At 39.8% G+C, this 23,396-nt stretch overlaps 2 protein-coding genes across 13 annotated transcripts; one reads left to right on the top strand and one right to left on the bottom strand.

Moving 5' to 3' along the window:
- Positions 1-1,069: 1,069 nt before the first annotated feature.
- Positions 1,070-16,063, bottom strand: LOC120745921 (zinc finger protein 462-like). Of its 5 annotated transcripts, none has more exons than XM_040051136.1 (11): positions 15,946-16,063; positions 15,518-15,582; positions 10,499-15,432; positions 10,139-10,404; positions 9,432-9,550; positions 8,946-9,074; positions 8,539-8,782; positions 7,897-8,039; positions 7,563-7,786; positions 3,949-5,176; positions 1,070-2,312 (listed from the first exon to the last, which is right to left on the bottom strand). In XM_040051136.1, exons 2-11 carry the CDS (start codon positions 15,525-15,527, stop codon positions 2,176-2,178), a joined length of 7,434 nt encoding a protein of 2,477 aa, XP_039907070.1. In that variant the 5' UTR covers positions 15,528-15,582; positions 15,946-16,063; the 3' UTR covers positions 1,070-2,175. The 5 variants fall into 5 exon arrangements, with proteins under 5 accessions (XP_039907070.1, XP_039907068.1, XP_039907071.1 ...); XM_040051134.1 differs by having other exon boundaries at positions 15,909-16,036; XM_040051137.1 differs by lacking the exon at positions 15,946-16,063 and adding an exon at positions 15,841-15,874.
- Positions 15,360-22,064, top strand: coq2 (coenzyme Q2 4-hydroxybenzoate polyprenyltransferase). Of its 8 annotated transcripts, XM_040051149.1 has the most exons (10): positions 16,337-16,507; positions 16,589-16,653; positions 17,134-17,267; positions 18,526-18,859; positions 19,611-19,777; positions 19,962-20,083; positions 20,332-20,417; positions 20,522-20,655; positions 21,389-21,577; positions 21,703-22,064. In XM_040051149.1, the coding sequence occupies exons 4-10, from the start codon at positions 18,556-18,558 to the stop codon at positions 21,817-21,819; spliced, it is 1,119 nt and encodes a 372-aa protein (XP_039907083.1). In that variant the 5' UTR covers positions 16,337-16,507; positions 16,589-16,653; positions 17,134-17,267; positions 18,526-18,555; the 3' UTR covers positions 21,820-22,064. The 8 variants fall into 8 exon arrangements, with proteins under 8 accessions (XP_039907080.1, XP_039907083.1, XP_039907081.1 ...); XM_040051146.1 differs by lacking the exons at positions 16,337-16,507; positions 16,589-16,653 and adding an exon at positions 15,360-15,471; XM_040051147.1 differs by having other exon boundaries at positions 16,337-16,653.
- The last annotated feature ends 1,332 nt before the right edge of the window (positions 22,065-23,396 follow it).

Raw genomic sequence — 23,396 nt, forward strand, 5'->3', positions numbered from 1 at the left:
AGAGAATTTATTGAAACAGTAAAGCTGTAATGCCATGTAGTTCACTTTGATGACTGGAATATAATCAAACAGTGGCATGGCCAAACGTTGTATTGTCATATTAACACCATTACTGGTGGCAGAGTGTGTCATAAAAAAATTTGAGAAAACTGAAAAGACAGCCTTTTAGTCAATCCATCTTCTGTTCGCTGATGCCTCATCAGAAATGGTTTCAGTGGCTGTCAAGAAGCCAGTGGTAGAAAACAGGGAGAAAATGCTCAGTATGCCAAATTGCACAAGAACTGGGCTGAAAATCAGTGACAGAAGTTCTTATAGAGGGCTGAATCCAGATGTGAAATGTTTAGTTCAAATTGTCAATATGTATAGAAGAGGTTATGGTGGAGGTGCTGTCATGGTTTGGGGTTTCATTTCAGCCAGTGGTGTTGGGGATCTTATTAAAAAGGTTTTGATCAAACATGGAAAACCATGTAGGAAAGCATCTGCTTGGCAATAAGAAAACTTTTCACAAGACTGATCCCCAAACACACCTCCCATGCAGTGAAAGAATATTGGGATAGAAAAAACACACACACAACTGAACCCAGTCAGTCATGGATTTTCCTTCCCAGAGCCCGGAACTTAACTCATTCACTGCCATTGACGTCTATAGCCGTCAATTGCAGTGAATGAGTCAATGGGTTTAACTCATTCACTGCCAATGGCTGGCAGTGAATGAGTTAATATTACTGAAGCAGTGTGGGATTATATTGACAGAGAACAAAACCAAAGTCAACAAACATCCAAAGAATTACAAGAGAAGCACTCAAGGGAACAAGGCTAGGTTAAGAGAGTTCAGTTTGTGTTGATGAAAAAAGGTGGCCAAACCAAGTATTGAATTTCAGGCTCATCAGAAATGTCCAATCAGACTTTTTTCTCAGTATACTGTATTTCTATTTTCACATTTTTATAATTTGCTACACCCATTTCCTAGATCCACATCAAAATTAAAAAAAAAAAAAAATGAGGGGTGGGTAAGCCATTTGCACAGTATTATTTAGCTAATGCGCACATTGCTCTTTACATCAAGACATTTGAAATCAAACATTTATTGTTGTAACCAGATTATATTTTCTTAATGCACTATTTGATTTTTGCTACAGGGCAACATTTTTAATACAAAGCATCCATGTTTTATAATACAAGGATATGAACACATGTGGTCTCATAACACATTAACCTTTTAAACTTGAACTGTGTTTCAGTCTTCTGTAAATGTCCCTGATTAGTTCTTGGTCCAGCCTGCGTCCGTTTTTTGCTGTTGTTCAAGAAATTGAAAAAATGTGGACCATTTATTAATCATTTATGACCTATTGTGCACGAGTCTGTATCTTCAGATGTACTGCCTTTTCTGACACCAGTGACATCTACTGTAATGGTAAAATTAACTAAAAATGTTTAAATTCACCACTTTCATAGAAGGCGCCACTCTAAGCTAGGAGGAAAATAAATATCAGGTGCTGCAAACACTTTAAATTCAAAACAAATTGAAGTATAAAAAAAAAAAAAAAAAAAATTTGTTAACATGGAATACCAAACTAAATACTGATATTTTACTGTCAACTATTTTCCTTTTCAGTACAAAATACACAATAAAAGTGTGTTGAAATACCAAACAACACCTGAAGGCAGCATTTAATGAACTTTCTGTTATGGAAGTTGGTTCAGTTCATGGTATTTAACTCTGTAAACGTTTTCATGTAAAATTAGTTCACAGTGTAGAGGTTTCTGCAGATTTTACAGTAATAACTTCTCGTAAATAATACCTCCCTGCACAAACTACAGGAATAAAAATGAACTCTGGATGACAGTTGATCACGGCCATTATCCATTAGTGTTTAAAAAAAATACAAAAAAAAAATTCTAAAGATTTTAAATACAGTGTGTCACACATAATACATTCACCATATTGGTTCAAAGTTTTATTTACTGAATCACATCTATGTTTAACAGCTTTACCATAAAAGCATTTTATAGGAAGAAGTTTAAAAATGCACAAAAAAAGGAAACGTAAACATGTAAACGTACAGTTAGATAAGATATGAGAATAACAAAATCTAAAATGCGTAACTCAACACAACACTGGAAGGAACTTTCCATAAAATGGAAACCCAAATAAAAAAAACGTGGAAAAGACTGTTAGATTCCATGCCGCATGACGTGACGCTTCAGTTCAGAGCTGTTCACCAAATTTCTTCCACAGAACTCACAAGTAAATCGTTTCTGCTCTGTAAGCGAGGAGCACAGGACTTCAGCAGGTTCTTTTGTTGTTGTATCTGAGGGAGGGGACAAAACAAAACAAATCAACAACGTAATTATCCCATACCGAAGATTCCTCAAAATCTATTTATGTTCACAACCCAATACTTACCTACAGTTAGTTATCACAAAAAAGTCGATAAAAGCTCAGAAAAAGAGTAAAAAATTACCATTAGAACTTAAGAAAAACTGAAACCCGAGAAGTTCTCATATTTTTTGCTTGAACGACTAAATAAACAATGATCACACACATAGATCATCTCCTTTTGAATCACTTTTTATCATCAGATTTGTCTGTAATCACACACAGTCCTGTTTTTTTCATTTAATTTTTCAAATTAATATTAGGAATGCACTAAGATACAGTCATGTGAAAAAGAAAGTACACCCTGTTTCAACTCTAAGGATTTACATATCAGCACATAATAAGAAAATATAACAACACTGTATATGTGTAATACACTATATGTATTACTAATATTACATTTATTTAACAGAAACTCAGCCAAAATGCAGAAGCAGTGTGTGAAAAAGTAAGTACACCTTATATTCAGTATCTTCTAGAACCATTCTTAACAGCATTCATCGTCTGTATGACTTTATCAGTCTTTACAACATTGCTTCAGTTCAGTTTGAGGTTTTCAGGCATTCATTTAAGCACAGCCAGTCCTGTGGATCAGAAACGAGCCTAAATCATCGCCCCTCCACCACCCTGCTTGACAGGTGCTGCAAGGTGCTTGTGCTGTTATCCTGTTTGGTTTTCTCCAAATGTGATGCTTTGCAGTATTGCTAGACATCGCTATTTAACCCTTTAGAGCATAGGTGTCAAACTCTGGCCCGCGGGCCAAATTTGGCCCACAGCCCAATTACATTTGGCCCGCGAAGCCATACCAAATGACTATCAGAGATGGCCTACTGGTATTATACAGCTAATATATATATTGTTTAGTATTAAGCTTTGTTTGTTCCATATTCAGTTTTTCAGCAAAACGTGTTTGAGTCCATAAGAAAAGATTCATTCTTATATCTGGAGGAATAAATATATTTCAATAAATATTAACGTTAGCCCGCGACTTTGTTCCAGTTTTGAATTTTGGCCCACTGTGTATCTGAGTTTGACACCCCTGCTTTAGAGTCTCAGATGTAGCTCTTCTACATATATTTCTTTGGTTTGTCTGAGCATCTTCGCCTTGTGCATTGTTTTATCACACACGTGAATCAGATCAATGAACTGCCAGACAATTTGTTTTCATAGAGGTCACCATACTTGCTGATGATTGTAGCATCTGGCTGTTACTTACCTTCTTACATCCTATAGACGCAGCAAAGATGGCCTTTTTAGTTTTTCCACACTGCTTCTGCATTTTGGCTCATTTTTTGTTAAATTATTAATGACATAATAGTTCATCTTTAATTGTACTTATCTAAAGTCCTGACACATAAAACCTTACAATTCAAAGAGGGAGCACTTTTATTTTCATAACTCTATCATTGATGTTGCCCAATATCTGCATTTACCGTCTCTTTTTCTGTACTTTAAACAAGTGTTAAAGTGTACTTAAGAGTGTACTTTTAAGTGTACTTAAAATATGTGTTTTGCTTACAAAAATGCACAAAAACTAATATTTTAATTCACTCATAATTTCTTTTTACCTTCAGGCTCTTGCAGACAATCATCATCCTTCATCCCGTCGTGGTCACCAGGCGCCTGATCTTGGTGTCGTTCCTCGTCTTCTGTGAGCATCTCAGATTCTTGGTTCTGCTTCTGCTCGAAAGGACCGTTCTCTTCTTCCTCCTTGAAGCATTCAGGAGAGTGCACTTCCTTCTTCAGACATTCTTTCTCAAGTACTGGTATTTCTGTGCAAGGTTTAGGTTCCTGTTCACTGCTTTGCTGAGTGTGCACTTCTTCCTGCTTTAATTTTGTAAACGAGACACCTAAAATATCGCCGGTGATCATCTTAAGTCGTGCACAAGTGGGCGGGAGGGTTAACATATGTCTTTCAATTTTTAAACTGTCCTTTGTCCTTGTGTTATTTACATGTGCAATATTTAGCTTTGTTAAGGCTGAATTTGCCTCTATACCAACTTGACTCTTTGGATTCTGGAACAAAGGGAAGTTGCTCTCTTCAGCTAATGGGATATCACTTGCATCACTTGCCTCAGTGCCCTTCTCCATCTTGACCGTTTTACCCTCATCTGCCTTGTTATGCATCTTGCTGTCATCATTGGCCAACTGTAAGATATGACGCAGTATGTCATCTTCTACCTTTGCCTCAATGTTCAGTGTTTTATGCTCAAGTGCTTTAACGTCTTGCTTTTGAGCTGGTGTTTCTTCATCCACTTTGAAATCATTTCCTGTCTCCATTTGTTGTTTGTCTCCAGATTCTGTGAATTTAGGTTGGGCTTGGTTTTCATTTGTCTGCCTCTCTTCCTCTGGATCGCCGTAATCCTCACATGGGGTATCTGTAATTTTCACTTCTCTTACACTTTGTTCCACATTTCCTGTCTCCTGTTCTCTTGCAGTCTCTAGCAGCACAAGCTCCGCTTGTTTTTGCAGCTCTTGTTGGACAGTAGAGTTTGGTTTTGCATTTTCACGTTGAATGCCTGATTCGGAAGTCTCGCCAGGACTTTCTCCGTTGGTTTCCTGGCATTCCCTGATCTGGAGTGCACTTTTCTCTGTGGTATAGTTTTCTTCCAGGTTCTCAGCTTGTGGAACCTCATCACAGTCTGCAAAAAGGTCCTCCATTTCTACATCTTCTCTGTCCTCATCGAGCTGGTCCATGTTAGACAACTGTTCCTCTTTTGTTACTGGCACATTACCAACGCTTGCCTCCAGCTGATCAAGGCTCACCTGACCCACGAGTTCATGATTCCTCACGACCTGCATAGACAGAATCAAGGTCCAAATTATGATACACTTTTCCATCACATTATATTGGGGTGAGGGTGGGGCACTGATGATGTAGAAGCCTCAAAAACTCATTTATCCAATATAATATACTTGGAGTTATGGGGTTGAGATAAGACTCCCAGTCCTATAGTTTATGGGAAGCCAGACATGACATGGTAAACACTTTCGTGGTGAGTTTATGGGCTTAGTCCCTGATTTTGGAGGCATACTGAATAAAAAAAAATGGTAAATGGCCTGCATTTGTATAGCTCTTTTCTAGTCCCTAAGGACTCCAAAGCGCTTTACACATCCAGTCATCCACCCATTCACACACACATTCACACACTGGTGATGGCAAGCTACATTGTAGCCACAGCGCACTGACAGAGGTGCCCCAGGGTGGTAAAACATTATTACAACTATTTTGCAAATCATGTTTAAATTGCTTAAAAATGTTGGATTATCTTTTGTCTGCTTACTGCATAGAGATAGCAGTTTCACAGTCAGTCCCTCTCCTTCTCACCACATCTTATTCTTTGAAACTAAGATGGTTGTGGTGAAAATGCTAACTTGGGGTATCAAAACACAATTTCAGAAACCAACGGATAATGTCACAGTAGTTGTCCATGTCCATCTTTGACATTACCTATGGTTTAATCCCCGTAAATGTAGCACTTTTCAATAGCCAAGGAATTGGGGTAGGATATGCACTGCATCACTCCATTAGGTGCAACCTTAATCAATCTAAGGAGCTTGCAAAGAAAAGCGTCTGGACTTCTTTGAGTTGCTTGAAGACGTTTCACCTCTCATCCGAGAAGCTTCTTCAGTTCTAAGGGTCAAATGGTGGAGAGTCCCAGATTTAAACCCAGTGGGAGTTTCCCCCCAAAGAGGGACAAAGGACCCCCTGATGATCCTCTACCTAATCATATGAGCCAAGGTGTAAAAGCGGGTGTGGGTCACAATCAGCCAGGGTTTCGGGTGAGCTCATTGTGAAGCCTGGCCCCACCCTATCATGTGATTTCCTGAGGTCAGATGGCCCAGGATGTGAGTGGGCGTTAAGGCATCTGGGAAGGGATCTCAAAACTGGATTATAGATGGCAGACAGTTGGTGTCATAAACCACCGCCTCTGTTCAAAGATGCTCGCTCACAGTGGACGTAAATGGCTTCTTTCACTCCTCTTTCAAACCATCTGTATTCTCTGTCCAAAATGTGAACGTTGGCATCCTCGAAAGAGTGACCTTTGTCCTTTAGATGCAGATGAACTGCTGAGTCTTGTACAGTGGAGGTGGCTCTTCTATGTTGTGTTATGCGCTTGTGAAGTGGCTGTTTGGTCTCTCCGATGTAGAGGTCTGGGCATTCCTCGCTGCACTGTACAGCATACACCAACGTTGTTAAGTTTGTGTTTAGGAGTTTTGTCTTTCGGATGAACCAGTTTCTGTCTGAGTGTTTTGCTGGGTCTGAAGAACACTGGGATGTCGTGCTTGGAGAGAACCTTGAGTTTCTCTGATACACCGGCTACATAGGGGATGACAATGTTGTTGCGTCTGTCTTTCTTATCCTCCCTCGCTGGTGTCTGATCTTCTTTTCTGTGCATCTTTGCTGACTTTATAGGATTCCACTTCTAGGATATAAGGATTCCACTTCTTGTCTTTTGATTTTGACCCAGGTGTCGTCTACATATCTGTACCAATGGCTGGGTACTCTCCCTTTAAAAGAGCCAAGAGCCTTTCTTTCCACTTCCTACATGTAAAGGTTGACTCTTCAAGCAACTCAAAGAAGTCCAGACACTTTTCTTTCTAAGCTCCTTAGACTACGATGACCTGGATGACTGAGAACCTTCACAGACACAACCTTAATCAATATTAAACAGATTTGTGGCAAAGTTTTTGGACTACAAAAACATTCAGACTAAAGGAATCAAATGGCCCAGTGCCAATGTCTCCGTAGCGAATGTGATATGTGAATAAAACCATTCTTTTGCAAAAGTAAGTCCACTGTCTATATGTAGCTTGTGAAAGTGATGCAGTGCTACTAAACAAGATGCATGGTTGACATTTAAAAATGTCATTCTGATGAATTCTTTACATTCATTTTTATATCTATTCAAATTTTTAGGATGTATGCCCCCACTCTCTTTCGTTGGCTACTCCCTTCAAATATCAGACATGTAGACGTCTGACATCTAATTGCTGCTTACATTTTTTATAGGCTTAAATAACTTAATTCAACTTCATTTTCTCTTGATTTTCTAAATCTTCATGGTTATGACAGCAGTGTGTAGAACAGAAGCACCGTCTGCCCATCAGTTAAAGAAACAACGTATTTTGACCCAAAGGAATTCCAAGGATGCACAGAAGGCTTTAGAGAAATCCTGACCTGATGCTTATCGCTCAGGTGTGCCTCCAAATCACTCAGCCGGGTGCAGTCGAAATAGCACAGCCGACACTTGTAGGGTTTGATGTCATCGTGCCTCATCATGTGCAAATGCAGGTTTTCTGGGCTGCCACTGGTGAAAGTACATTTGTGACAGCGGAAGACGATGCCTTGAAGGTAACGTGACAGTTTGGGGCGACGAACCTCTATTGGCACTACACGTTCCTCTGTAAAAAAAAAAAACAAAAAAAAGGAAAAAAGGGAATGCCTGTGTGACAGCGTCAGATATCGGAAAGCAGAACACATTCCTACAAATCCTGCAAATGCTCCAACATACCACGATGCAAGACAATGTGATCAATCATGTTGTTCTTGTTCTTAGTTTGGTACAGACAGAAAGGGCAGCAGAGGTCCTTCTGATGAGTAGGCTTTGACTGGCAGGTAGAGTGACCCGTCTCCATGTGCATTTCCAGAGTTTTCCTAATGACAACAGGAGAAATCAGTGATAACATTGCAAATCTGTCGGTGTTTGGTGACAAATCGTGTTGAGTAATGAGTAAAAATGACAAATTCAAGATGTCTGTCAAGTCAAATACCTCATAAAACTCATCCAAGTTATTTCCATACATTTAAAATAATTGACAACAATGTCTAAATTTGAATAAAAGAAGCTTCTTCTTCAAAAAGGGTTCAAACATCAGATAGCGCGGCATGTTTGATTTAGCACACTTTTATGCCAGGTTCTCTTCCCGATGCCACCCCAAAGGGATTTGTGTCTCCTCCTTGAGGCAAACCAGGAATGCATTATGTCACCTGACTATAGAAACTAGCCAGATCCTGCACATCTGTGATGATGCAGAATTAAAAGTATTAATTACAATTTGCAGATTTTTAGTAACACACTAAATTTTATTAAAGAAAAAAAGAAAGCCAAAAATCTTTTGTACACAGCAAACTACAAACTCTTACAGCACCTTACCTTAAACCTGTGAAAAAGTTGCAGTCTTTACATCTGAGGATTTTCTTTCCATGCCGATTTAGGTAGTGCCGCCGGATACTAGACAGGTGTCCAGTGCTGAAATTGCAGAACTCACAGTGAAGCACGCTGTTCTCAGGTAATTTTGAAAGTTGCACGTTCACTTTAGATTTGATGCTGCTCTGTGCCATCATGGTGTAGTGGTTTAACTGGCGCCGCACATCTGGGGGCTCCAAGTACAGAGATCCTGTCAAAGTTTCAAGGACCCACAGTCTGTTAGTACTGCTACAAAACCAAAAACTGTTTGTTTTATGAAAACCAAGACCAAGTTTAAAAAACAAACAAAAAAAACAAAAAAACAAACAAACAAACACACACACACAAAAAAAAAAACATGAGAGATGACTTGCCTTTAATCAGTTCAGGTCGCTCATCAATTTCAGGCAAGCTGTTCATTTTCTCTGATGAATTAGAGGACTCCTTAAACCTCTCTTCACTCTCATCTTTGTCTTCAGTCTCAGCTGCAGCCATGATAAGATCTAAGCATTCAGCAAAAGAATAACCAAATGAAAAAGGAAAGACATAAACACAGACATGAAGCCACACGAAATCTCTCAAACCCCTTCTTGTGAAAGATGTGGCTGTCTTTAAAACTAAGCCAAAACCATCCCAGTCTGAACAGTTAAAGTCAGCTTCTAATATAAAATGCACCTGTGACAACTCATATTAACTTGACCAAATCCAGCATACAGAAAACTTATGCTAATAATCTACAACAAAAGACTAATTTTAAAAATTCTGGTGATTTTGAAATCAATGTTCGCAGATCAAAGTCAATGCATTTGACACTTAATGCTCATAAGATACCACTGGTGATGTTACAAATGAGTTCTTACCATTATGCTTTTTCATAAAATGACTCCTCCAGAGGCCAAAGACTGTTGTCCGATAGGTACAGCAACTACACAGAAAAGGTCTCAGAGTTCCAGATTTGTGGATGAGATATTTGCTAATGCTGGTGAGGTAAAAAGAAAAAAAAAAAAAAGGTTCACAATCATTCAACTCTCACAAAAAATACAGCTTGGGGTGTTTGGGACTTGCTTTAACGAACAAAGCAATCAAAATTCAATTTCAACAAGCCTGTGAAAGATACATTAGTCAAACAGAGAGTAGATGAAGTAACTCCTAAAATCTGTAAAGGAGGTATAATTTCTTGACTTTGGTTCTCTTGTCAGAAAGCCATTGTTTCGATTTATGAGGAAACGGTCTTCTTGTGCAGTTTAAAGTTATACAGGAGTGGATAGAGGTGGAATTGAGGAAAGTGGGAAAGGGGAGTCTAACTTTTTATTTAACCAGGAAGTGAAAATGTTGAGATAAAGAAGCTTTTCTGCAAAGGTTTTCCAATACCCAGATAGGCACTGTACTTTTTCAGACTAAACAAGACCAACTGCTAAAATTTCCATTTGGCTATGTTACTTTTTAAGTGAGCCCACAAAAAAAAAAAAAAAAAAAAGTGGCAAAATGGTGTGACTGCTTTAATAGCATTATTAATACGTTTTTTTTAGTTTAGTTTTTAACAATAAAAAAAGCCCAAAGTTCTTACTTGTGTTTTAATCCAGATGTGGAGCTATTGTCCAATTTCTTGATGGCTGCCAGGGCTGCGTGGCTGTGCTCATGTGAATGCAAGCCTTTCAATGACATAAACATCCGGCCGCACTGTCTACACGTGTGTTTGTCTCCATTCGATTCTAGTTCTGGCTGCTGTACATCAGAGAGTTCTGATGTAGCGGCGCTCTGTACTGGTGTCCCGTTCCAACGATTAACCTCGTTCACAGTTTCCAATGTGGTCGTTTCGTCTTGCCTGCAGGGCTGGAAAAAAAATAAATAAATCACAGTAATGGTCAAATAACACGAGTAGATCAGAAGACAAAGAGCATAGACAGGAATTACAGCGTCAACTTACCTCGCTGGATTCTTGCTCTAGTGTTGTGCTAATAAGCGACTCCTTTCTCTGCGCAGCCTTGGCCTTCTCTAGCATCCTTGCTCTGTGGCGATCCATGTGATAACACACCTTTCTAATCCCATTTAATTGTGTGTTGCAGTGGTCACATTTGTAAACCCCTGTGGTTTTCTTTTTCGTCGATCCTAGTGACAACACAGTAAAGTCCAATTTCCACTCTGAGCGGTGAAAAGTACTATAGTGGTCAATGAGCAGCTGCGACGACTTGAATGTTAATTCTGGACATTTCAAACATTTAACCTTTGTGCTGTTGCCTGATTTAAGTATGTTGCTGGGAAAGTTCCATTTACGCTTATTATATTTCTCAAGAAGTTTGTAAATACTGACTGCATCCAATTTGTGAGTATTTTTGTAGTGGCACTGGAGGTATTTTCGATACAGTCCTTTATAGGTGCACATCTGGCACTTGTACAACTGTTTGTTGCTGCGGAGGCCGGACAGCAAAGTTGATGGGGATGCCTCAGGAGTTTCCGTTTGTGGAGCCTGTCTACTTTCCGCAATGCTTACTTCTCTCGAAGTTTTGTTTTTCACAGAGGCATCCTTCCGTGCTGAGCCCTGAGATGTGTGAACCGGCTGGCTTTCAGTGTCTGTGTGCTCATACACTTCTGTGTCATGATGAACCCTCTTACAGTGAGCATTGAGTTTTGTCAGTGATCCATGGATTTGTGAACATTTTTTACACAAGTACCCTCTTTCATTAGAACCTTTTCCTAAAGTACAATTGACCATGTTTGATACAAAGACTTCACCTGTCTCAAGTTCATCTGCCCGGACTACAATTGCTGGATGCTTCATTTGACAGTGAGTGAGGGTCCCGTGGTAGCTAGCATTCACATATGGACAGTTTGGACACTTGTAGATCAAGAGGCTTTCTTCTGCTGTTATGCTAGACTTAAATGTCTCAGAGGCTTTTTCTTGTTGCTGAGTTGATGGGTCTTCAAATGGCGATGGCGCTGTCTTCTTGAGAGGCTGTTTGTATATGGGCACGTAGTATTTTAAATAAGCCTCCTTTCCATGCGTCACTGCATAGTGGCCTCCAAGATGCTTTTTCCTGAAGTAAACTTTAGAACACAGCACACATTTGTATACGCAGTCCTTTGAAATAGTATGCTTGTGGTTAGCAAGCAAATGGCGACCAAGAGCAAGTTTGGTGGTGCATGTGTAAGAACAGTGCTGGCAGTTGATCACGGCATAGATTTTCTTGCTTAAAACTGAAGTCTTTGATACAGATCCATGTGTACTGTAGGCTTTAGATAGAAGTATTTTACTTTTAACTAATGGCTTAGGAGCAGGTTTGGCCGTGCTTTGTGCTGTGCTTGCACCAGTCTTCTTGTGGTCTCGCTCGCAGTGTTTGTTCAGTTTCTCCAGTGTTGCGCAGATTTGGGGACAGGTTTTACACATGTGCCCACAAAGTTTCAAAGTCTCACCAGGAGGACTGCTTTTCCGGGTTTCGTCCAAATTTTCAACATACACCATATCCACATGGAGACTGTCGGCCCTGGATGGGAGGTTGGGATGCTTCATCTGGCAGTGAGTGAGAACACCCTGATAAACGGTATTGACGTAGGTACAATACGGACACTTAAAGACATGCAGACGTTTTTGGAGCTGCTTTTTTGGTTTTTGTTCTTGTTCAAATTTTTTGATTACAGTTTCCGGGTGTTTCATTCCACAGTGAATATGGAGACCGTGTTTGCTATTAAAATTTGCAGAGCAGTAAAGGCACTTGAACACTGTGGAGGACGCCTTTGCTTCATCCTGTGATTTACCAAACTGGTAGGAGTCAAATGAGCGAGGTCTGTCACTTTGGTCTTCCACCCGCCAGCTTGCGCTTGTTTTCTTGGAAAGTTTTGCACTCAAAGGATGAACCATTCGGTAATGGTGTGCCAGATCTGACAAAGAGTTAGATTTAAAAGAGCATCTTTTGCAAGACAAACCAGCTTTATTTTGTCCGGATCTTTGGGATAGCAATCTGTTTTCAGTGCCATTGCCTCCACTCTGCTCTAGATCAGGCTTCTTCTTTTTAGAAAGGACCATTCCAGGACCAGCATATAACCGAGAACTTACATACTCAACGCAGGGGACACGTCCTAGGTGGCGTTCCTGGTAGTGCTCATAAACTGCTGCAGCTTTTTCATGTCTGAAAACACAGAATTCACAATAATAGCCGGGCTCTAATGATCCTCGTCTAAAATAATATCTTAAAATATCTGTGACTGTACGCTTTACTTTGTGAATTTTCCTTAAATGCGTCTTCAGAGCATATATCACGTCAGTTTTGTATGCGCATGTGTAACAGTTCAGGGACCTCTTTGTGTGTGGGGTTGTCACTGAGGGTGTTGCTGAAATGACCAAAGACTTTGAATGCTTCTTTGTTTTTTTCTTTTTCATTTTCATCTTGAGGATTTCCTGAGCAGCTTCTTCATTTTGAGTGGATGTTAGAGGAGATTTCTGTGCCTGATCGTGGATCTTAGATGTATGCAGAAGGATTTCTGAAGGCTTCGCCTTAAATCCATGATGTGTTTTGCTGTAATGGCGCATTACCTGATCCAAAGTACTATGCCTGTAGTTACAAAAGTGGCAAAAAAAAGCTTTTTCTTCGCCTTCATTTATTATAGGAAGAGGTAGATGGGAAGAAGAGGAATCCTTTGCATTTGCTTTCCTGATTTCATCATGGATTAAAGCTGTATATTCAAGAACACACTTAGTGCTGGAATTACACTTTCGATGAACCTTGGCCTGATGGTTAATTACTCCTTTTACAGATGGATTTCCGAAGTTGCATTTGTGGCAGTAAAACAAGTTTTCTGGACATGCGTAGGACTTGTTCTGTCTCTCTCCTGTTTCTGAGGCATCTGCTGTGTAATCCTCCTTATACAGATCTTCTTTTCCCCTATACATCTTCACTTGTTTACTAGTATTAAATTGGGAAGATGAAGAACTTTTTGACATCTTAGATTCACTCTGACGTTTCTGCATCTCAGCACTATACCATAGGACATCATCAGTACCTATTGGTGCATCCATAGAATGTTTTGCATTGTGATGACCAAGGATACTCTTAACCTTGGTACTTGTGTAACTGCAGAACTGGCAGTAAAATGTTTCATTTGGTAAACTGGATGAGGAAATGTCCAGTCCAGTAGTAATTTCATTACTGGATTTTGTTGGAAACTTCGAAGATTCCCCTTTCGTGGTTTGGGAAGATTCTGAACGATTCTTACAGGCTTCTGGTGTGGTCTCTGAATGATCTACTACAATCACAGAATCTGAACACTTCTCAGATGTCATCTCTGATGCTGCATGTGATGTGGGACAAGCTGACTGTTTGATTTTATCTAATGTGATTACTTCATCTGGGTGGCTTTTTTGGTAGTGAACATGCATAGCAACAACTGACCTGTGACTAAACATGCATTTCTGGCATTTATACAAGGCCATGTCTGCTCTTTTAGAAGAAGAATTTTGGGATGTGTGGGCACGCTCAGGAGAAATTCCATCTGATTTTTCTAAACTCAGCTGAGACGATTCCTTTTGGCATTCAGACATTGAATATCTGCAGAACAATAAGGAATTCTCCACTTCATATGTTGCATGCTTTGCCTTGTAATGTTCTTTCAAAGACTTCAATAGATTGGTAGTAAATTTACAAAGAAAGCATTTGAAAACCAAACTGAGGCCACATGATTTCATGGCAAATACATCTGGGGCATCTGGATGATTTTCCAAGTAGTGCCTCTTGAGGTCAGCTGTGCTTAAAAACTCAACTGGACACTCCAAGCAACGAAAGGTGGCACTGTGATCACTTGCGTCCTGAATGTAGACAGAATTGTATCTGATATAAGGGTGGTCACTTTGATAATGGGCAGAAATTCGCCTGATGCCCACGTCACTGTAGTCACAATGTTTACAAGAATACACTTTTGCCGCGTCTGCCTCGTCTTCATCTTCGCTGACTTCAAATGAAAACTCGTTGCTGCTGGATGACTGCTGTCTTTCATTTTCTTTTTCCGTGAGCATCTCTTCGTTATCCAACTTGGCTTTTTTGATAGGATGACCTTTTAAACTTTTACCACTGGATCTCTTCACAGCACTGTCAGGAACAGTTTCCTTTCTGAATTGTTCCGGAGTTTTAGATGGTGTCAAATCAGTAGTCAAGTCAGTGTGCAAAAAATGGTACGACTTACTTCCTGTGATATCTATCACAGACTTTGCTGTGACTTTAAACACACCACTACTGTTTGGACAGGAGCTTGAAGGAGATTCCTGCAAAATGATAGTTCCTTTGGTTCCATCAGCTAATTTTTCAGCAGTCATTGCATTTGATTCAGATGACACTGAGAAGTACTTTGTAATGGTTTGCAATGGCCTCTTGTAGGTTTTCAGGTCCTTTAACGTGCATTTCCCTTCTGAGGTAGAAATATCTGAAAGAACTGATGGATCTTCCGATGTTCCTGCAGCTTCATTGTTCTGGTTTGCTGAAATGACACTTAAAGTGCTGTCGAGGTTTTCTGAAATGATGACACCTCCTGACACGTTAGGATTTTCTGAAGTTTTGTGACACAGTTCCTCGTGTTCACTTAAACCATCCCAACTACAAGCTTTAAAATCACACCTCTGGCATTTAAAATTATCTCCTGAACTGCTGCTGCTGTTCTCTGTGTTGGCTTTGTCAGTCCCAGGGGATAAACCAGCCTCTCTGAGAGAAATTTCTGTATTGAGGCCATGCACCTTGTTGAGGTGTTCAAAAAGGTACACCTTCGATTTGAAGACCAGCACACAGTGACTACAATGGAAAGCCTTAACTTGGGATTCTTCAGTGACTGCTTGGCTGATGACTTGCTTGATGTGGCCAGAGGTGGAGCACTCCACTGTATCTGAGGGGGCAGGCAACAGACCAGTATAGATCAGCATAGGTCAGTATCTATTCACAAAGACATTGCATACCTCTGTGATACATACCGTTTTCCATCTTGCATGCCTCTTTTAACCCACAGCCTTACACATTAAGTGACACACCTAGACAACTGAAAAAACAGATTATTATTTTTCTCAAGGCACAGAAGCAGCACAACATAATCCGACGCTACTTCGTTACCCGTTATTAAGTTAAACGCACAAGTGAATACTTAAAAAAGAGAGCGAGAGAGCGAGATTGTACGCTTTGCTAATATTATCTTTAAATATGGCAGCACAAAGAACTCAACACCTCTATTTAACTTTCAGTGTAGCATATTCAACAGGAAGGAGACGTAAAACGAGTCAACCGAATAAACAGATCCTACCTATTTTAACAAAATGCCGAAATGTGCAACTCGCTAAAGTGCGCGATGCACGCAAGGTTTTTACTCACGCATGCACACAAAAACAGGACAAGGCTTAGGAGGCACCGTTTTGAACCGCTGCTGGAGGTCGCATGAACACGGAACACGTTTCCGCCATTTTTCCCGCGAGTGTGACTCTCCCTGGCCTGTGCTTCCGCCACCGCAACAAAACATCTTCACTTCCGTAGAATTCACCAACCCTTCAAAATAAAACTACCTGAAAACTACCTCCGCTGTGTAAGTAATTAAAATATCAATTATAATGTTATTTACCAGCAGTTACACGAGATTCGATATAACGACAGGATATTTTGGTTTAATACGAACTAGGATTTCTTGATTGTATTTCTTTTTTAATTTTATCAATTTGATTAAAAAAAATATGTGTTTGTTAATATTCACGAAAACGTATGGAGTTTTTTTGTTGTTGTTTTTTTTACTTCCACGCTTAGTTCATTGTGAAATCTGGGGAAACAGTAACCGGAAGTACGTAGATTTCATACCTTAACGCCAAGCCCCCCTTTTAAAAGTCTTTTCTGTTTTTGTGATGGTGTTGTTTTCTGTTTCTATGGCCGGCGATATAGGTATTATAATGTCCAATGAAAGGTATTAACAAATCCTCCATACTGTAAGTGTTATATAGCACCGCATATTTAAATAAATGGGCGCTATTGTTATTAAAAACTTATAACAGAAATCCTTTTTTCAGGCTCGGTTTCTATCGCAGGCAGTTGGCCACGTGCTTGCAGTGACGATGCTTGCTGAGCTGCACAGGTCACAAAGAAAGCAAGAAAAGCTTTGTTTTACCAATATCACCTTGGTATCCCAGAGAAATTTTATACTGATGTTGCAGACTTTTGCAGAGGGTCTGGCTTTTACAACAAGATGAAAGCTAAAACATTCTAGGGGAAAATTAAAGGATCTAGATTTGTGTCATATATCACATCTTCACAGCAGTTTTTGCTCAATATGTTTCAAATTCACTCTTTATATGTTCATGATGCGCAAATCCTTTCGAGGCAGATATCCTGCTTTAAGCAGGAGGCCGTTTGTGTAAAAAAGGAACGACCATCTCTCAAACGAGAAGGGGCTTAAGAGTTTATCTTTCACGATCTTATAATGCGGTGAATGCAGCCATTCCTCATCTCACAATGAATAGTACTCATACTAAAAAGTACAAAATGAAAGCATGTTTTTCATTATCAACTGCACCACTTAACCAGCCACACTGCTCTGTTTCTATTTTCATTGTAGTCTTTGGGGCGATCGTGGCTCAAGAGTTGGGAGTTCGCCTTGTAATCGGAAGGTTGCCGACATACATCGCCGCTTTACGTCAACTCCGAAGCCCTTTGGAACAGGGCCCTGTGCAGCACTGTTCAGCAAGAGCAGTGAGGTTTCAGTTGTAATGCTGCTTACACTTGTCACATGTTTTTTGCATATGCAATAATGTTGCATATTCCACAGCCCTACCCTGTCTTGACAAGTAAATTTAAGAATCTGTTTAGGACTTATTTATTTTATTTCTCACTTTGAATTTTTTTTTATTGAAACTAAGCTTCTGGCTTATTGGTGTTATTTTAGTCGTTATGCAGCCGTATTGTTTGTAAAGTTGGTGAAGCCTGCAGTTGGCTGAAACTGAAGAAGTCACATAGATAAGTGATAAAATGTTTCTACTAAACGCTGGGTTCAGATGAACAGAAATAAATTTCTAGGATCCGATCAGCTTACACTGACTACTACTCCATGGTTGTTTTGTATGTTAACAAGAACAAAATAAGTGAAGTAGACTTACAGGGCTTGTTCAAAGAGGTTTTCCAACATATGGTTTTAACCAAAAAAGCATGGGTGCTTTTTCCTTAAAAAGTGCAAAAAAAGAAAGAAACAGGCAATTGTTAAGAACGCCTTAGGTGAAGCAGTGTTAGATAAACTAACAAAACACTGCTATTAAAAAACTATTGGCATATAAAAGCTTCCATTAAGCTGAATGTTATTTATATTATTGCATACATATGGTTGACAGAAAGTGACCTCTGTAGCTATTTCCCATTGAGGATTGCAAAAGAAACCACAAAAACGAATAAAACCAACTTACTGATTGTTTGTACATGTGCAGAGGAGGCAAAGTGGATATACTGGATAAAGAATGCTGAATATGGAGCTGCCATAATAAAAAATAAAAACTAGTTAGTGTGAGACCTGGTTTTTATTTAACCAGTAAGGAAATTGTGATGCACACTCCACACCAGTTGGAGGCGCTGGTCCTCCAACTTGTCTGTCAGCCTCAAAGAAGAGACGACCAATGACGACCCAGCAGGGAAGTATTGATGTGGTTGTCATCTGTCCAGTGTTTGGTCTTTTTAAAATCGGTATATTCTCTATTGTAACCTTCATTGTAAGCTTGCTTTGGCGTTATATCACACTAGAGTTAGCAAGTGTGTTGGTAGCATTCATTATATTTTCAGTGATAGCTTAGCCTTGTTACTGTAACACCGGCTTGTCTTATGTAGGTGTGTGCAGTGTCTTACCTAAACAGCTAAAACAGTCAGGTTGTTTCAGCCAAAAGTTTCACACATCTCTGTTTCTGTTGTACCAAATGTATTTGTTTAACCTTCGTTTGCATGTGTTTTTCTGCTTCTGTGTGTGCAGGGGTGATCTTTATGAGTGCAGAGAGACACCATGTTCCCAGCCAAGCTAGCTTTGAGCACTCTGAAAAGGATCCACCATGGAGCTTGTTATCGATGTCTTTCTACCTGCTTCATCCAGAAGGAAGGGATACAGGCTGGAGATGGGCCCCCCTCAGACCCCCGTGTGTGGAAGAGAAAGCCTAAGAACCAATCTGCAATCTGGTCATCAATAAGACTTCTTGAAACACAGCAAAACGGGAGAAGACGGTTCAGTTTATCAGCTGCTACTATAGTAAATTCAGCACCAGTACACGTCCAACCGTACCTCCGGCTGATGAGGCTGGACAAACCTATAGGTTTGTACTTATATGAACATCACATTGTTGGGTTGTCGTGTCTTCATTCGCTCACCCCAACCAGTCGCGACAGATAGCCGTCCCTCCCTGTTAAAAGGGAGTTTTTCCTTCCTACTGTGACAAAGCAAGCTCATGTACTCAGGTTTAACTTCAGCAGGTCATTATGACCATGTCTACACATTCATTTTCTGCTATGCAATGACTTTTATCTGTGTCAGTTTAAAAGAAAAATATTGATATCTAGAATATTGCAGAATTTTGACTTTATTCCAAACATGCACTCTTTAAGCCCAGAACGATTTTTAGCAGCATTTTCACCATGTTAACAAAACAGAACAAAACAAGAAGCTATATAACATTAATACAGTCTTCAGAAAACAAATGGCTAAAATAAGCACGTCATCTTTGACCTTGTAGAGCTATTAACTGGCACTAACAGGGAAGCACCTTTGTAAGCATGTAGCCCTAACTCATGATGTAGATAATAATTGTTAAAATTGTTCTTTGAAATAATCCTACCAAACTGTAAAACTCTTATGTAATTACTGTGCAAGACAATGAGTCTAAAATATCTTGCCCCTGCATTTTTTCAGTGTCACTGCACAGATGCATCTAAAACCAAACCACATTTAAAATGCCACCAGATTAATGTAGCTATTGGCTGCGCATTCATCTCTTTGTGGGCTTTGTTTCTGTTCTTATCTTACTTCCTTGTTTAATTCCCTTGAAATTCATTGCCTTTTAATCGTAGGGACATGGCTGCTGTACCTCCCCTGTACATGGAGCATTGCTCTGGCTGCTAACCCTGGATGCTTCCCAGATCTGGGCATGCTCACACTGTTTGGTACAGGTGCTCTTCTCATGAGAGGGGCCGGCTGCACCATCAATGACATGTGGGACAAAGACTTCGACAAAAAAGTAAATGAGATTTTCTTACAGCTGACTCCAAACAAAGAACAGGACATGTTTTTGCAATAAAGTAAATTAAACCTCCATTTCTAAGCAGACGTTAGACTTACCTGTGTCACTGTCACTCGCCTGCTCAAAGTGTTTCTTTATTTTTCAGCTCTGATAAATTGAAAGTGTTTGTGTTTTTGCGCAGGTGTCCCGCACAGCCTCTCGACCAATCGCATCAGGAGAGATTTCTCGAATGCAGGCGCTGGTCTTCCTGGGAGGGCAGCTCTCGCTTGCACTTGGGGTTCTTTTGTGTCTCAACTATTACAGGTACTCAGAATCAATTTTATGTATGAACATTAATGACATTTTATTAGGAAAATATAAATAGAAGAATAGGAACAGGTATATAGGTTAGATTAAATCCTCAGAGTCATGAGAAAAAAAAAATCAGTGCAACAGTTGAACTGGATCACAATATTACTACAGTGTGTTAATTTTCATAGTGTAACTAAAAGTGATTATTTATCCAGTTATTTTGCAGTCTTTCCCTCACATTGTTCAAAATGCTCTCACAGTATAGCTCTGGGTGCTGCTTCTTTATCTCTTGTTATCACCTACCCGCTGACGAAGAGGTTCACTTACTGGCCACAGTTTGTGTTGGGTATGTGCTGTGTAAAGTTATCTTGTAGTGTTCTTTGTCTAGAGTTAATATTTTACAGATTACCAGAACTATAGCTGTTCTCTTGTTCTCTTCTCTCACTTTAGGACTCACTTTCAACTGGGGCGCTCTGCTCGGCTGGTCCGCTATTAAAGGCTCTTGTGATTGGTCCGTGTGTCTCCCGCTATACTTCTCAGGAGTGATGTGGACGCTGGTATATGACACAATATACGCACATCAGGTAAAGTAGTGGGCCTGAGAGATCGCACCACTTCGTTCCTATTAAACACAATTCTTTCCTTAAACCAAAGGCTGAGTGCAGTAAATGTAAAAGAACGCTCTCATACACCAACACTACCCTGAACCAATGATACCTGGCAACATGCTTTTTTTAATGCCAAATTCTGACACTGCCATTTAAATGTTGCAGCAGAAATCATGACCAAGGTCATCAGCACCAGACCAGGAAAGCAGTTTTTCCAGTCACCTGTTGTCCAATTTAGCTTGCAAATGATAGCTTCAATTTCCTGACAGGAGCCTCCAATGTGCTTTTCTGCTGCTATAGCCCATTGTGTTGTGCGTTGAGAGATGCTTTTTAGCAGATGTTCTTCTGAGTGGTTATTTGAGTTAACCTTGCCTTCCTATCAGCTTCCTTTCTGTCCATTCTCCTCTAACCTCAGACATCAATAAGGGATTTTTGCCCAGGTGAACTGGTATACATAATAAAGTGACTGTTGAGAACCTGTAAATTTAAGAAGAAAGGAACCGAGAAACTGAAACTAATTTAAAAACAGTTTAAACTGTGAGTACATGGTAGCTGTTCCTTTATATTTAAGAAATGCAGTTTAAGGGATTGCAGTTTACTGTGTTTACTGATGTTTTTCTTTGAGGTGAACATGAGATTAGGGTGTCCTATGTTAAAGTAGGGACCTTGATTGACTATGACCTCGTGTTGTTTTGTCTTTCATAAATAGGATAAGGAGGATGACATCAAAGTAGGAGTCAAATCTACTGCACTGAGGTTCCAGGAGCAAACCAAACCCTGGCTGAGTGGCTTCGTTGTGGCCATGATGTCTGGACTGGTATTAGCTGGGGTCAATGCTGAACAGACTCTCCCTTACTATGCTGTACTCACCGGTGTAGCAATGCACCTGACAAACCAGGTGAGGATCATGGTCAACTTTAATACAACATTTAAATGAGAAACATGCGCAGATTCAATTCTAATCGAATATGTGTTTTAAGATTAGGTTTTCCATTGAAGTATATTTATTTTCTTCTCTCGTAGATTTACACATTAGACATCAACAAACCAGAAGACTGCTGGAAAAAGTTTGTTTCAAACAGAAACCTTGGACTGTTGTTGTTTTTAGGTATTGTTGCCGGGAATTTGTGGAAAGAATAAAGACACACTCTGAAGAAATGAACAAGCCTTCATATAATTAGAGACAATGTTTTATTACATTTGTGTGTTTTGTTTTTTATGAGAAGCACTCTTTTAACAACTTATGTATTTTCAAAAATGCCAGTAAATCTTAATTTAAATTGCTGCAATAACTTTGACCACCAGGGAGCAGTATGATTCTTCCTACCTGATGAATGTACTGTACGCCAGTGGCCTCATTACTTTGTTTTGGTCCATAAAACACATAAATATCTGGGTCTTTGCGTGACATCCTTCACAAGTCACTGGTTGACATTGGTGCTCTTTGTTTTTATTCTGGCCAGGCAGCATTTACCCACTTTACCTGTGCTTATGTGTCAGAAACCACTTCCAGTTATTAATTATAGGACTTTGGTGAGAGTCGGCATGTAGATCTGCAGACTTTACTGGTTCTTTTTAGTGCTTTTGCAACATGAGACTGCTCTCACCCATGATGTTTCAGTACTCTAAAACTTTTAAACAAATTTTAAAGAGAATTCATTTACATCCAGTCCAGTGAAAAACTAAGTACATCTTCCAATATAGAAGGTATGTTTAGTTGCAATAACTTAATCATTTTCTCTGAGTTTATCAGTTCCTTACATTGTTGTAGAGGAATTTCGGCCCACTCTTCTTTACAGTGTTGCTTCAGCTCGATATTTGCAGGCATTTGTTTATGCAAAAGTTTCTTAAGGTCCCACCACAGCAATTCAATCAGGTTGAGGACTGGACTTGACAGGATGCCATACAGCAGACCTTCCCAAAGTGTTGGGCCCGCCCCTGGGGGGGGGGAGGCATGAAAAGGGGAAAAAACAAAGCTTGGACACTGCTAGCACGGCGCCCACACAAACGCAAAGCAGGAGCTGAAGCATAGCTGAATATGTTTCCAAACCAACTTCATTCTATGCCGAAGACTAGAAAATACAGTGAAGCATAACTTCCCTTTGGTTTCACCTGCACAAGTCCAAGGTAGGTCTCCCCTGCAGAATTGGTTTTCCCTTCGTTGGGAGCACGCGCTGGGCTCTCCAAATCACGGACAAACAGTATCCCACATTCTTGATTTTTAGTTCACAAGCACTTGTTGTAATGACTAATTACTCCTGACATTTTGGAGATGTTAGCTCTTTATACAGTAAAGTTACAGCGGGATACAAATAACACCAGGCTGATACTGCCACGATTTGTTCCCCCTCATCTAAATCACGGACAAACAGCATCCCACAGTTGTTTATGTTTTTAAACCCATTTGGCACAGAGGCATTTTTTTTTTTTGAAAAATTTATTGATAGCAATGTTGAATATTACACAGGAAAAAAACAACTACATGTAAAATAATTACACCGTGACGCCTCTGCCTTTCTAAATGGAGGGACAGTAACTGCGTGTTTATATGTAAGCATGTAAAACCTGAAGATGGAGACAAAATACTGTTAATCTAAATAGCTGCCATTCTGCAATTCCTCTCATGTAAACAATAACATTGCCCACAGCCTGACATGAATAAAGGCACATGCCTTTAATGTTGCATGACGAACTCTGTATTCCTCGTCCACACAAAC

The sequence above is a fragment of the Simochromis diagramma genome, unplaced genomic scaffold (assembly GCF_900408965.1).
Source record: "Simochromis diagramma unplaced genomic scaffold, fSimDia1.1 OVJJ01000131.1, whole genome shotgun sequence".
NCBI lineage: Eukaryota > Metazoa > Chordata > Actinopteri > Cichliformes > Cichlidae > Simochromis > Simochromis diagramma.